Source organism: Tamandua tetradactyla, chromosome 14, assembly GCF_023851605.1.
Source record: "Tamandua tetradactyla isolate mTamTet1 chromosome 14, mTamTet1.pri, whole genome shotgun sequence".
NCBI classification, from domain to species: Eukaryota; Metazoa; Chordata; class Mammalia; order Pilosa; family Myrmecophagidae; genus Tamandua; species Tamandua tetradactyla.
This window is the reverse complement of record NC_135340.1, coordinates 64974499-64989747: the sequence shown is the minus strand read 5'-3', so window position 1 is coordinate 64989747 and position 15249 is coordinate 64974499. Positions and strand designations below refer to the sequence as shown.

The 15249-nt window shown below is 37.0% G+C and overlaps 1 protein-coding gene across 4 annotated transcripts in view; it reads right to left on the bottom strand.

Annotated features, from left to right (window-relative positions):
• USP8 (ubiquitin specific peptidase 8) overlaps window positions 1–15249 on the bottom strand; it is a 110334-nt gene that overhangs the window by 39282 nt on the left and 55803 nt on the right. For all 4 annotated transcript variants that reach the window (XM_077127868.1, XM_077127867.1, XM_077127871.1 and 1 more), the window contains exon 5: window positions 4975–5137. In XM_077127868.1, coding sequence (XP_076983983.1) covers window positions 4975–5137 — 163 coding nt within the window. The remainder of the gene's footprint in view (window positions 1–4974; window positions 5138–15249) is intronic.

Sequence of the window (15249 nt, the reverse complement as noted above, 5' to 3'; positions counted from 1 at the left end):
AGTTTTGTCATTTGTCTCATACTTTGGAGCCCCTTGACTGGAAGCATAACTATTTATTTATGACTGTTATTTCCTCTTAGTGAATTAGCACTTTCATTAATATGTACATGCTTCTTTGTCTCTTATGATGGCTTTACATTTAAAGTCTATTTTATCTGATATTACTATAGCTATTTCTGTTTTCTTTTGGCTACAGCTTGTATGTAAGACCATTTTCCATTCTCTCACTTTCAATCTATTTGTGTCCTTGGGTATAAGATTCTCATTATTTGTGTCGATATTTACCGATTTCTCTAGCAATTTCTTCTTTGACCCACTGATTTTAGTTAAGAGTGTGTCACTTAATCTGCATATATTTGTGAAAACTAGGGTTCTCTGCTGATTAAATTTCCAGCTTCATTCCACTGTGATTTGAGAAAGTGCTTTGGATAATTTCAACCTTATTAAGACTCATTTTATGCCCCAGCATATAATGTATCCTGGAGAATGGGCCAGGTACACTTGTAAACAGCATACAGATAGGTCATAGTTTTTTAACCCATTCTGCCAATCTGTATCTTTTAATTGGTGAGTTTAGTTCATTAATAATCAAAGTTATTACTGCAGAAAAAGTCCTTGAATCTAACATCTTATCTTCTAGTTTTTATTTGTCAGATCTACATATTCTTTGCCCCCCTCCCCCACCCCGCTTTCTTTTTTATCCTTTACAATTACCATTACTGTACTCTTCAATTCTGGGCCCTCCTCCAGATCTCCCTCTCCTATTTTTTTTTTTTTTTCAGTGAACTGGACTCACTTTAGTACTTCTTGTAGAAGTACTTGCTGACTTGTTCTCTCAATCTTTGCTTGTCTTTGAAGGTTTTAATTTCTCCCTCAATTTTTCTTTCTTTTTTTTTTAAGTCCTTTCTGTTTATTTGCTTTTTTCCATTTTGTGAAAAATAACTCTCCCGCAATTTTGAAGGACAACTTTGCTGGATAAAGAATTCTTGGCTAGGGCAATGCAACAGTGTCTCAGTGGCAGAATTTTCGCCTACCATGCCAGAGACCTGGATTCGATTCCTAGAGCCCGCCCATGCCAAAAAAAAATTATAAAAAGAATTCTTGGTTGGAAGTCCTCCTTGTTCAGGATCTTAATGATATCATACCACTGTCTTCTTGCTTCCATGCTGCCTACTGAGTAGCCTGAAGTCAGTTTTATGTGTTTTCCCATGTATGTAGTAGATTGCTTTTCTCATGCTGCTTTCAGGACTTTGTTTCTCTTCAACATTTGACAGTTTGATGAGCATGTATTTTGGAGTTGGCCTATTTGGAGTCATTCTATTTGGAGTTTGTTGGGCCTCTTTGACTTGCATATTACATCTTTTATAAAGGTTGGGAAGTTTTCCATGATTATAGCTTCAACTAACTTTCCCAACACTTTATTCTTCTCTTCTCCCTTTGGGATACCAATGATTCTAATATTTGTGTGCCTCTTGTCGTCCATCATTTCCCTAAGATTCAGTTGCATTTTTTCCTTTTTTGTTGTCATTTGCTCTTTTGTGCATTCTAGTTTAATTGTTCTGTCTTCTAGTTCACTTATTCTTCCTTCTGCTTCTTTGAATCTGCTATTGTGTGTCTATAGCATATTTCTAATTTGGTCTACTGTATCTTTCATCTCTGTGAGCTCTACAATTTTTCTACTTAATCTTTCAAATTCTTCTTTATGCTCTACTAGTATCTTCCTGACAGGTTTTTTTCCTTTATAAATATTCTTGAGTAGTTGTTCCATATTCTACATCCCCTCTAGAGTTTTGATTTAATCGTTTGCCTTGGCCATTTCTGCTTGGATCTTCACATAATTTGTGATTTTCTGTTGTGTTCGGGACATTTGCTTAACTTAGTAATGTTATTTTGCAAGTTGGTTTTTTTCACTAGTCCAAAGTTTTGCATTTACTTGGTTTTCACTCATCTAAAGTATTGTATTTACTTGGTTTTGCACTGAAAGGTTCCTTTTATACTTGGTTTGTCAGTAATTCCCTGCCAAACAAAGTCCTGGATCTCATGTAAGGAGTTCAGTTCCACTGAGGGTCTATCAAAGGCTAGGCAAGGGTGCACAGGTATTTCGGTGGCAGAATACCCATCTACTGCATGGAAGACCCCGGCGTGATTCCTGGCCCATGCACCCCAAAATAAAATTAACTTAAGATAAAATAAAAATATGAAAAAAACAAACAAACAAAAAACCCACATCTCAACAGTAGTTGGCTCCCAAAGTCAGAAGGAGACATTCAAATGAACTCAAACTGGTGCCCAAAGAAGGGAGTAAGAAGGTCAGGTGTATTAAATGAGTATGAGTGCTGAACCATTATACTGATTTTTTTTTTTAACTACCAGTAGCTTAGAACAGCTAGAATTAGAAACCTAAAATTGTAGAATTGTAACCCATAACTAATTCTGAAATCTATTCTACAACTAATTGTTGTGATGTACTTTGAAATTTATTGCTTTTATGTATATGCTATTTAAAGAGAAGAGTATAACACAGAAGACAGGATTTAACAAATGAGTATTACTGCTGAATCATTACATTGATATTTCTGTTGGTCTCCAGTGTCTTGGAGCAGCTATAAGTAAAAACAAAAAATCGTGGAACTCTAACCCATATCAAACTTTAAGATCTGTCCTATAATTACTTGCTAAAATGCACTTGGAAATTTACTGCTTTTTTGAATATATGTTATATTTCACAATTTAAAAAAAAGTTAAAAATAATGACAAAATTAAAAAATAAAGATATACAAAATATTAATAAAATTTTAAAAATAAAAAATAGAGAAAGAAAAAATATATTTAAAAATATATACATTATACATTACATGAATGTATAATGATACAGTTTTCGCAATGTGACTATGTGATTGTGAAAACCTGTGTCTGATGCTCCTTTTATCTATGATATTAACAGATGAGTAAAAAGTATGGATTAAAAATAAATAAATAATAGGGGGAAAAATGTTAAAATAAATTGAGTAGACTGAAATACTGGTGAACAATGATAGGGAATGGTAAGGGTATAGAAAAAAATAGGGGGAACAAAGGTTAAATCTATTGAGTAGATGGAAAAACTAGTGGTCAATGGGGGGGGTAAGTGGCATGGTATGAGTGAGTTTTTCTTTTTTCTTTTTATTTCTTTTACTGGAGTGAGGCAAATGTTCTAAAAATTGGTCATGGTGATGAATATACTACTATGTGATGATATTGTGAGCCATTGATTGTACACCATAAAAGGAATGTTTGCATGTTAAGAATGTTCATATTTGTATGTTTGTTTTGGTTCGATAATACAAAGTAAATTACACTAAAATTAAAAAATAAAGGGAATATTGCTAGCATATCAAGCACTTCCTTGGTGGGCAAAAAGCCCCCTTCATCTGAGAATTTATATCAGAGAAAAGATATTTAAAATGGAAATAAATCTGGGAACAGCTTTAAAAAAAAAATAGAAATGGGAAAAAAAAAAACCCTAAGCAGGTAGCGAGTTTGCCAGCATGCATTTACCACTTTTCATCAGCAGGTGGCACCCCCTAGGCATATCCTCTTTCAGGCCCACCCTTCCTTGACAGCAGCCACCCTGCCTTGACAAAAGCAGACGCAGTGGGGAGACTGCTCCCAGTCCTGACGAAGGACATGGGAGGGGACAACAGCACCAGGGATAGCAGCTGACTTGTAACGCCCAGTGCCTGGTAAATCTGCCACACACCACACCTGATGGGCTGGGTATTTGTGACACCCAGTCAGACAATTGCTCCCAATGCCCGGAGGCCCAGTTCTTACAGGTAGACAACCTGGCATGCCTCTGGGCTCTTCATGGCACTTCTGGCCATGAGCCATGTGGGGAGGTTTCCCAAACCAGCAGCTCAGGCGGGCTGGAGCAGAAAGAGGAGAGTTCCCTCCAATCCTCCCCTGGCATGGATCATTACCATTCCAACCCACTCTACTCTCCCTATCCTGATCCCCCTGCCTCTCTCCTCCCCAAGAATCACTGAAGACCCCCTATGATCACTCACTCCTGCCCTGCTCCCACCCAAGAATGCAATCTTAGTCATTCTCTTCCCATCCCCTATCTTGTCCTATGGAGCAGAGATGAACTTAATCCACCCCGCTCCACCATCTTCCCATAAGTCCCTATCGGGTTTTTTTTTCCCAACGTGTTTAGCCCAATGTCACAAATAGTTCAACATTATTTCTTAATAAAACTGATTCACATATGATAGCTGTGATAGATAAATGATAGCTGAAAGCTAGAACATTCTCAAGAAAAATTAAAGCAGAACTCTTCCCATGGACTTCAATTATATTTTAGGAATACTTTCGGAGGAGATAAAGGAAAGGAGATACAGTGTTACCTGGCAGGTACAGACTGAGTTATGGATGGCTTCTGACAAACAAAATATAGCTGAAAATATTACAAGTAGTTGCTGAACAACATGAAAACAGAGGGAGAGAAAGAGGAAGGGAAAACGGTGGCAGAAAAAGAAGGAAAAAGCAAAGGGAAGAGAATGAGAACTGAGGTTTGGCATCAAAGAAGTAGTATATCAAATCTTTCTTTTATTGTAAATTACACTTATTAGACAAGAAAAAACCTCAAAGATCATCTATTTTAGGACACTCATGGCAAATGAGGAAACTGAGTACCAGAAAGGTTAAGCAAGACTAGACATAGGACCAAAACTCAGATACATTGACTTCCAGTTCAACTGCTATTTCTACTGCCCAAATCAAGTTTGGAGGAAAAAAAAAAAGTAATTAATGCACAGAACAGATTTCTGTGGTTGCTCACAGAAAAACCTGGAATCATCTGAAGCTAGAATATTTCACTCAATTTCTACTTTCTAATTGTCTGAAAGAACTTCATAGTGGTAGCTCAAGTCTTCTTAAGAAAATTAGAAGACAAACAGAACCAGACTTTTACCTGGCAAAATAAATTTCAAATACCTTTTGGGTTTTGTCTTTTGCACCCAATACATTTTCCAAAGAACTTTTGGCCAACATGCCACCATCCTCTCTTCCTGCTTCCTGCCTTTTCTGCTGTTGAAGCTGCTCTTCTTCCTGCCTGTCCTTTTCTTCAAGTTTTTTCCGAACTTCAGCTTCTTCATATCTAGTTGGAAAAAAAGATGTCTTTAATTGGTATGATTGTAGAAAGTAAAAGGAATTCCAGCTCCATAAATTAGTACCCTGCTTTGGGGTTGTTCTAGTTTACTAGCTGCTGGAATGCAATATACCAGAAATGGAATGGCTTTTAAAAGAGGAATTTAATAAGTTGCTAGTTTACAGTTCTAAGGCTGAGGAAGTTCAGGGTTTCTCTCTCAAGTGAGAAGTCACATGGTGAACACAGTCAGGGTTTCTCTGTCATCTGGAAGGGCACATGGCGAACATGGCGGCATCTCCTGGCTTTCATGTGGCTCTACCAAAAGGGACTCTCTCCAAAATGTTTCCTCTTTTAAAGGATTCCAGCAAGCAACTCCACCTTCAGTGGGTGGAGACACACCTCCATGGAAATCATCTAATCAAAAGTTACCACCCACAATTGGGGTCACATCTTCATAGAAAGAATCAAAACGCTCCTACCTAGCAATATTGAATGAGGATCAAAGGGCATGGCTTTTCTGGGGTCCACCACAGAGTTAGACCGGCACAGGGGTATTATACGGTAGCATACTCTCTCCTTTCAACTGAAATTCTAAAATTGGACTATGCCAGTGTTACACTACAAACGACAAGTTATAAATTTGCCCTCTTAGGCCATCTGTAAGCATTTTAAATGTCCAGAAATCTAGAAATGAAACCATGTTTTCAAACTGAAGTTGTTTAATGTTCTTTCCTCCCATTAATTTCAATCTCTTAATGATTCAGATTTGTTGCAGTTACATTTTTTAAAGACTAATAAGCCCCTAATTCTCTCTGCAAAAGAAATAATCCAAATATCAAACTTATGTTTATGATTTAGAGTGAAAATATTAAAATGGATGTTCAAAAATGTATTAGCTCAATAAAATCAAAAGTTGGTTCTTTGAGAAAATCAATACAATTGATGGGCCACTAACAAGACTGACAAAGAAAAAAACAGAGACAGCATGCAAAAAAACAAAGTCAGAGATGAGAAGGGGTGCATTTTCCACAGAATCTGAAGAAATAAAAGAAATGATAAGAGGATACTATGAACAACTATAAGCCAACCAAATAGACAACTTAGATGAAATGGACAAATACCTGGAAATACACAAGCTATACTGACTCAGGAAGAAATAGATCTTAACAAACCAACACAAGTAAAGAGATTCAATCAGTCATCAAGAATCTTCCTACAAGGAAATGCCCAGGGCCAGAAGGCTTCACAGGGGAATTTTAACAAACATTCCAAAAAGAACTAACACCAATCCTGAGCAAACTTTTCAGAAAAAAACTGAGGAAAAAGGAACACTACAATAACTCATTTTATGAATCTAATATCATTTTAGTACCAAAACCAGGTAAAGATGCTATAAGAAAGAAAAACTACATGGCAATCTCCCTAATGGACATAGATGTAAAAATTCTCAACAAAATACCAGCAAACTAAATCCAACAACACATTAAAAGAATTATACAAATTCAAAAGTTGATGGTAGCAAGCAAGATGGTGGCTTAGTGAGGTGTGGAATTTCGTCCGTCCTGCAAAGTAGTTCACAAATAGCCAGGAACAGTACAGAACAACTGCTGGGGCCACATCAGTGACCAGACACACAGCGTATGCTAGTCTGAACAAGCTGGACCAGCTGCAATCCCACCCACAACCATGAGTCCCCCAAGCCATGGAGGCTGGCGTCCTTTCCCAACAGGATGATTTCCAAAGGGGAAAGGGAAGAACTTTACCAGCAGCAAGGGGCTGAGCTCAACCAAACTCCAATTGTGGAATTAAATAACAAATTCTAACTATTAAAGACAGATCCCTAACTCAGCTGAACCTCGAGTAAAAAAAAGCCAAGATTGTTGGTTTTTGACCCAGTGCAGAGAGGGTCTTTTTCTGACAGAAAAAAGAAAAATGAAAAAAAAACAAACAAACCCCAAAAGAGAAGTCTTCTTTGATCGGACATCACAAAATAGGTGAAAGGGTCTGGTACCTGAAGAAAAGGAGGGGGCACATAGGACCTGAAGATACTTAAGAGCAACGTACCAACTTAAGCTCTTGATTGGCAAACCTGAGATACAGGGCTCTTGTTCTGAAAAGGATTTTTTCTTCTTTGGTGGCTGTATCTCTGTGGCTTCACTACACTTTGGATACAACTGCAACGCTTCTCAGGCTCCAACTGCCCACAGGTAAGGGTGGAATTAAGCTTGTCTGAGAGGCAAAGAGGCTGGTCAGGTGAAAGGAAGTAATTTCCTGGAGGGTGTGCCTTCCCCAGGAGAGGGGTGGGACACAGCTCAGGTGGAATCCCTCCTTCAAGGAATTCAGGCCCGTTTGGAAAACTGAAGCATTAAAGTCAGTCTACAACCTCTCCTCTATCTACACCATGCACCCAGGAGGGAGAGTCTGCTGCAGTTAAAGGTATCACATTACTATATGCTGGAGGGACCCATAGGCAGACAAAGCCACATACTGAGCAGGACAGGAAAAACACAGAGTCAAAAGGCTTCAAGGGAAAATCTTTTACCCTGCTGGGTCTCACCCTTAAGGAAAACTGATGCAAGTGACTCTTTCCTCTTGAGAGGAGGCCAGTCTATTCTGGGAAAATCGGACTGGGGTCTATAATACCTAACCTTCACCTAAGGTAAAAAAAAAAAAAAAAAAAAAAAAAAGGCATTACAAATGCAGGAGAAAAAACAAGAAAACACAAACTGAAAAATTCTGATCTGTTAAACAAAACCTAAGCTAGAGGTCTAGAATAAGCTGAATCGAATGTCAAAGAACAGACAACAAAGTCATTCAGGAAAAAATTCCTAAGTAAAAAAGTGAAACAATCTCCAGAATAAACTAATTAAGGAAATTAAATGTCTGGACACCAGCAAAAAATAACAAATCATACTAGGAAAATTGAAGCTATAGACCAGTCAAAGGAACAAACCAACAATTCAAATGAGATACAGGAGTTGAGACAATTAATTCAGGATGTTCAACCGGACACGGAAAATCTCATCAAAAATCAAATCAATGAATTGAGGGAGGATACAAAGAACTCAAGGGACAAACAAAAAGAAGAAATCAAAAGGTTGAAGAAACAAATCACGGAAGTTATGGGAATGAAAGGCACAGTAGAAGAGATGAAAAAAAAGATGGGAATTGAAATGGAAACCTATAATGCTAGATTTTCTAGAGGCAGAAGTTAGTATTAGTGACCTGGAGGACGGGACATCTGAAATCTGACAAGCAAAAGAAAATATAGCGAAAAGAATGGAAAAATATGTGCAGGGACTCAGGGAATTGAATGACAACATGAAGTGCATGAATATATGTGCTGTGAGTGTCCCAGAAAGAGAAGAGAAGGGGAAAGGAGGAGAAAAACTAATGGAGAAAATTATCACTGAAAATTTCCCAACTCTTATGAAAGACTAAAATCACAGTTCCAAGAAGAACAGCATACCCCAAACAGAATAGATTTAAACAGATGTACAACAGAATGTCAGATGTCAAAGAGAAAGAGAGAATCTTGAAAGTAGCAAGAGAACAGCAATCCATCATATATAGATAGGGAAGCCCAATAAGACTGTGCATAGATTTCTCAGCAGAAACCATGGAGGTGGGAACACAGTGGTATGATATATTCTATATACAGAATTCTATATCTAACAAAATTGTCCTTCAAAAATGAGGGGAAAAATAAAACATTTTTAGGCAAAAAATTACTGAGAGAATTTGTGACCAAGAGACCAGTTCTGCAAGAAATACTAAATGGAGCACTAGAGACAGACAGGAAAAGACAGGAGAGAGAGAGCTGTGGGCAACAGTGTAGAAATGAAGACCATTAGTAAAGGTAAAAAGAAGAAAAATTAGATATGACATGTAAAATCCAAAAGACAAAATGGTAGAAGAATGTACTGCCCTTACAGTAATAACACTAAATGTTAATGGATTAAACTCCCCAATCAAAGGACAAAGACTGGCAGGATGGATTAAACAAGAGGACTCATCTATCTGCTGTCTACAGGAGACACATTTTAGACCTAAGGATAAACAAAGGTTGAAAGTGAAAGGGTGGGAAAAGATATTTCATGTAAACAATAATCAGAAAAGGGAAGCAGTAGCTATACTAATATCCCCCAAATTAGACTTTGAATGTAAAACAATTAAAAGAGACAAAGAAGGACACTATTCATTGATAACAGGAACAATTCAACAAGAAGACATAGCAATCATAAATATTTATGCACCAAGCCAGAGTGCTCAAAAATGTGATGCAAACACTGAAAACACTGAAAGGAGAAATAGACACATCTACCATAATAGTTTGAGACTTCAATTCCCCACTCTCATCAATGGATAGAGCATCTAGATGGAGGATCATAAAGAAAAAGAGAATTTGAATACTACAATGAATGAACTAGACTTAAAAGAAATTTATAGAACATTACACCCACAACAGGATACACCGTTTTCTCAAGTGCTCATGGATCATTTTCAAGGACAGACTATATCCTGGGTCACAAAGCAAGTCTCACTAAATTTAAAAAGACTGAAATCTTACAAAACACTTTCTCGGACCATGAAGGAATGAAGTTGGAAATCAATAACCGGCAGAGGACCAGAAAACTCACAAATATATGGAAGCTCAACAAGACACTCTTAAATAACCAGTGGGTCAAGGAAGAAATTACAAGAGAAATCAGTAAATATCTCGAGGAAAATGAAAATGAAAACACAACATATTAAAATTTATGAGATGCACCAAAGGCAGTGCTAAGGGGGAAATGCGTTGCCCTAAATGTCCATATCAAAAAAAAGAAGAGCAAAAATCGAGGAATTAACTGTTCACTTGGAAGAACTAGAGAAAAAACAGCAAACTAACCCCAAAGCAAGTGAAAGGAAAGAAGTAACAAAGATTGTAGCAGAAATAAATAAAACTGAGAACAAGAAAACAAACATGAAAATCAAGAAAACCGGAAGTTGGTTCTATTAGAAAATTAATAAAATTGATGGACCCTTAGTAAAGTTGACAAAAAGAGAGAGGATGCAAATACATAAAATCAGAACTGGAAGAGGAGACATAACTACACACCCCACGGAAATAAAGGAGGTAATGAGCGGATACTATGAACAACTTTATGTTAATGAACCAGACAACGTAGATAAAATGGACAACTTCCTAGAAAGACATAAACAATCAACATCAACTTGAGAAGAAATGGACGACCTCACAAACCAATCACAAATAAAGAAATTGAATGAGTCATTAAGAAGCTCTCCAAAAAAGAAACATTCAGGACCAGATGGCTTCACATGTGAACTCTACCAAGCATTCAAGAAAGAATTAGTGCCAATTCTGCTCAAACTCTTCAAAAAAAAAAAATGAAGAGCAAACTCTTCAAAAAAATCGAAGTGGAGGGAAAACTGCCTAATTCATTCTATGAAGCCAACATCACCCTCATACCAAAACCAGGCAAAGATATTACAAAAAAAGAAAACTACAGACCAATCTCTCTCATGAATACAGATGCAAAAATCCTCAACAAAATTCTAGCAAATCGTATCCAACAACACATTAAAAGAATTATACATCATGACCAAGTAGGATTCATCCCAGGTATGCAAGGATGGTTCAACATAAGAAAATCAATTAATGTAATACACCATATCAACAAATCAAAGCAGAAAAATCACATGATCATCTCAATTGATGTAGAGAAGGCATTCGACAAGATTCAACATCCTTTCCTGTTGAAAACACTTCAAAAGATAGGAATACAAGGGAACTTCCTTAAAATGATAGAGGGAATATATGAAAAACCCACAGCTAATATCATCCTCAATGGGGAAAAATTGAAAACTTTCCCCCTAAGATCAGGAACAAGACAAGGATGTCCACTATCACCACTATTATTCAACATTGTGTTGGAGGTTCTAGCCAGAGCAATTAGACAAGAAAAAGAAATACAAGGCATCAAAATTGGAAAGGAAGAAGTAAAACTATCACTGTTTGCAGACGATATGATACTATACGTCGAAAACCCGGAAAAATCCACAACAAAACTACTAGAGCTAATAAATGAGTACAGCAAAGTAGCAGGTTACAAGATCAACATTCAAAAATCTGTAGCATTTCTATACACTAGTAATGAACAAGCTGAGGGGGAAATCAAGAAACGAATCCCATTTACAATTGCAACTAAAAGAATAAAATACCTAGGAATAAATTTAACTAAAGAGACAAAAAACCTATATAAAGAAAACTACAAAAAACTGCTAAAAGAAATCACAGAAGACCTAAATAGATGGAAGGGCATACCGTGTTCATGGATTGTAAGATGTCAATCCTACCTAAATTGATTTACAGATTCAATGCAATACCAATCAAAATCCCAACAACTTATTTTTCAGAAATAGAAAAACCAATAAGCAAATTTATCTGGAAGGGCAGGGTGCCCCGAATTGCTAAAAACATCTTGAGGAAAAAAAACGAAGCTGGAGGTCTCGCGCTGCCTGACTTTAAGGCATATTATGAAGCCACAGTGGTCAAAACAGCATGGTATTGGCATAAAGATAGATATATCGACCAATGGAATCGAATAGAGTGCCCAGATATAGACCCTCTCATCTATGGACATTTGATCTTTGATAAGGCAGTCAAGCCAACTCACCTGGGACAGAGCAGTCTCTTCAATAAATGGTGCCTAGAGAACTGGATATCCATATGCAAAAGAATGAAAGAAGACCCATCTCTCACACCCTATACAAAAGTTAACTCAAAATGGATCAAAGATCTAAACATTAGGTCTAAGACCATAAAACAGTTAGAGGAAAATGTTGGGAGATATCTTATGGATCTTACAACTGGAGGCGGTTTTATGGACCTTAAACCTAAAGCAAGAGCACTGAAGAAGGAAATAAATAAATGGGAGCTCCTCAAAATTAAACACTTTTGTGCATCAAAGAACTTCATCAAGAAAGTAGAAAGACAGCCTTCACAATGGGAGACAATATTTGGAAATGATATATCAGATAAAGGTCTAGTATCCAGAATTTATAAAGAGATTGTTCAACTCAACAACAAAAAGACAGCCGACTCAATTACAAAATGGGAAAAAGACTTGAACAGACACCTATCAGAAGAGGAAATACAAATGGCCAAAAGGCACATGAAGAGATGCTCAATGTCCCTGGCCATTAGAGAAATGCAAATCAAAACCACAATGAGATATCATCTCACACCCACCAGAATGGCCATTATCAACAAAACAGAAAATGACAAGTGCTGGAGAGGATGCGGAGAAAGAGGCACACTTATCCACTGTTGGTGGGAATGTCAAATGGTGCAACCACTGTGGAAGGCAGTTTGGCGGTTCCTCAAAAAGCTGAATATAGAATTGCCATACGACCCAGCAATACCATTGCTGGGAATATACTCAAAGGACTTAAGGGCAAAGACACAAACGGACATTTGCACACCAATGTTTATAGCAGCGTTATTTACAATTGCAAAGAGATGGAAACAGCCGAAATCTCCATCAACAGAAGAGTGGCTAAACAAACTGTGGTATATACATACGATGGAATACTATGCAGCTTTAAGACAGGATAAACTTATGAAGCATGTAATAACATGGATGGACCTAGAGAACATTATGCTGAGTGAGTCTAGCCAAAAACTAAAGGACAAATACTGTATGGTCCCACTGATGTGAACAGACATTCGAGAATAAATTTGGAATATGTCCTTGATAACAGAGTCCAGCAGGAGGTAGAAACAGGGTAAGATAATGGCCAATTGGAGTTGAAGGGATACAGACGGTGTAACAGGACTAGATACAAAAACTCAGAAATGGACAGCACAATAATACCTAATTGTAAAGTAATCATGTTAAAACACTGAATGAAGCTGCATCTGAGCTATAGGTTTTTGTTTTGTTTTGTTTTGATTTTACTATTGTTACTTTTATTTTTTTCTCTATATTAACATTCTATATCTTTTTCGGTTATGTTGCTAGTTCTTCTAAACCAATGCATATGTACTAAGAAATGATGATCATGCATCTATGTGATGATGTTAAGAATTAATGATTGCATATGTAGAATGGTATGATCTCTAAATGTTGGGTTAATTTCTTTTTTTCCGTTAATTAAAAAAAAAAAAAAGAGAAGGGATAATTGGAGCTGAAGGGATACAGACTGTACAACGGGACTGGATATAAAAACTCAGAAATGGACAGCACAATACTACCCAATTGTAATGCAATTATGTTAAAACACTGAATGAAGCTGCATGTGACGTATAGGTTTTGTTTGTTTGTTTGTTTTTTCTTTTTCTTTCTATTATTGTTTTAATTCTTATTCTGTTGTCTTTTTATTTCTTTTTCTAAATCGATGCAAATGTACTAAGAAATGATGAATATGCAACTATGTGATGTTATTAAGAATTACTGATTGTACAGGTAGATTGGAATGATTTCTAATTGTTTTGTTAATTCTTTTTTAATTAATAAAAAAAAAAAGAGCTTAAAAAAAAAAAAAAATGAAGAGGAAGGAAGACTATCTGTTCTAGTTTGCTAGCTGCTGGAATGCAATATACCAGAAACGGAATGGCTTTTAACAAGGGGAATTTAATGAGTTGCTAGATTACAGTTCTAAGTCTGAGAAAATGTCCCAGTTAAAACAAGTCTACAGAAATGTCCAATCTAAGGCATCTAGGGAAAGATACCTTGGTTCAAGAAGGCCGATGAAGTTCAGGGTTTCTCTCTCAAGTGAGAAGGCACATGGCGAACACAGTCGGGGCTTCTCTCTCAGCTGGTAGGGCACATGGCGAACATGGCATCATCTGCTAACTTTCTCTCCTGGCTTCCTATTTCATGAAGCTCCCCGGGAGGTGTCTTCCTTCTTCATCTCCAAAGGTCGCTGGCTGGTGGACTCTCTGCTTTGTAGTGTTGCTCTCTCTGAATCTCTCTGGATCTCCCTGAATCTCTCATTCTCCAAAATGTTTCCTCTTTTATAGGACTTCAGAAACTAATCAAGATCCACTCAAATGGGTGGAGATATGTCATCCCCTAATCCAGTTTAACAACCATTCTTAACTAAATCACATCACCCAGGGAGATGATCTCATTAGTTTCAAACATACAGTATTGAATAAAGATTATTCTACCTTTATGAAATGGGATTTATATTAAAACATGGCTTTTCTTAGGGGACATGCTTCCTTTCAAACCAGCACACTACCTAACTCATTCTATGAAGCCAACATCACCTTCATACCAAAGTCAGACAAAGATACTACAAGAAAAGAAAATTACAGACCAATCTCTCTAACGAATATAAATGCAAAATTCCTCATCAAAATTGCTGCAAATGTGGAGAAAGAGGCACACTTATTCACTGTAGGTTTGAATGTAAAATGGTACAACTGCTGTGGAAGGCAGTTTGGTGGTTCCTCAGGAATCTAAGCATAGAATTGCCACATGATCCAGCAATATGATTGCTAGGTATCTACTCAGAGGATAAGAGGACAAGGACTCAAATGGACATTTGCACACCAATGTTTATAGCAGCATTATTTATAATTGCCAAGAGATGGAATTGGCCCAAATGTCCATCAACAGACAAGTGGCTAAACAAATTTCAGTATAAACATACAATGGAATATTAGGCAGCTGTAAGATAGAATAAAGTCATGAAGAATGTAACAACATGGATGGACCTTGAGGACATTATGCTGAGTGAGATTAGCCAGAAACAAAAGGACAAGTACTGTATGGTCTCCTTGATATGAACTAACATTAATGAATGAACTTGGAGAATTTCAGTTAAAAACAGAGACCATCAGGAGCTAGAAATAGGGTAGATATTGGGTAATTGGAACTGAAGGAATACAGACTGTGCAACAGGAATGATTGTGAAAATTCAGAAATGGATAGCACAATACCTCCTAATTGTAGCACAATAATGTTAGTACACCAAATGAAGCTGAATGAGAGAATGACAGAGGGAGGAAGGCTAGGGCCACAAATGAAACCAGAAGGAAAGAGAGACAATAAAGACTGAGATTGTACAATCTAGGAATGCTTAGAGTGTACAATGATAGTGACTAA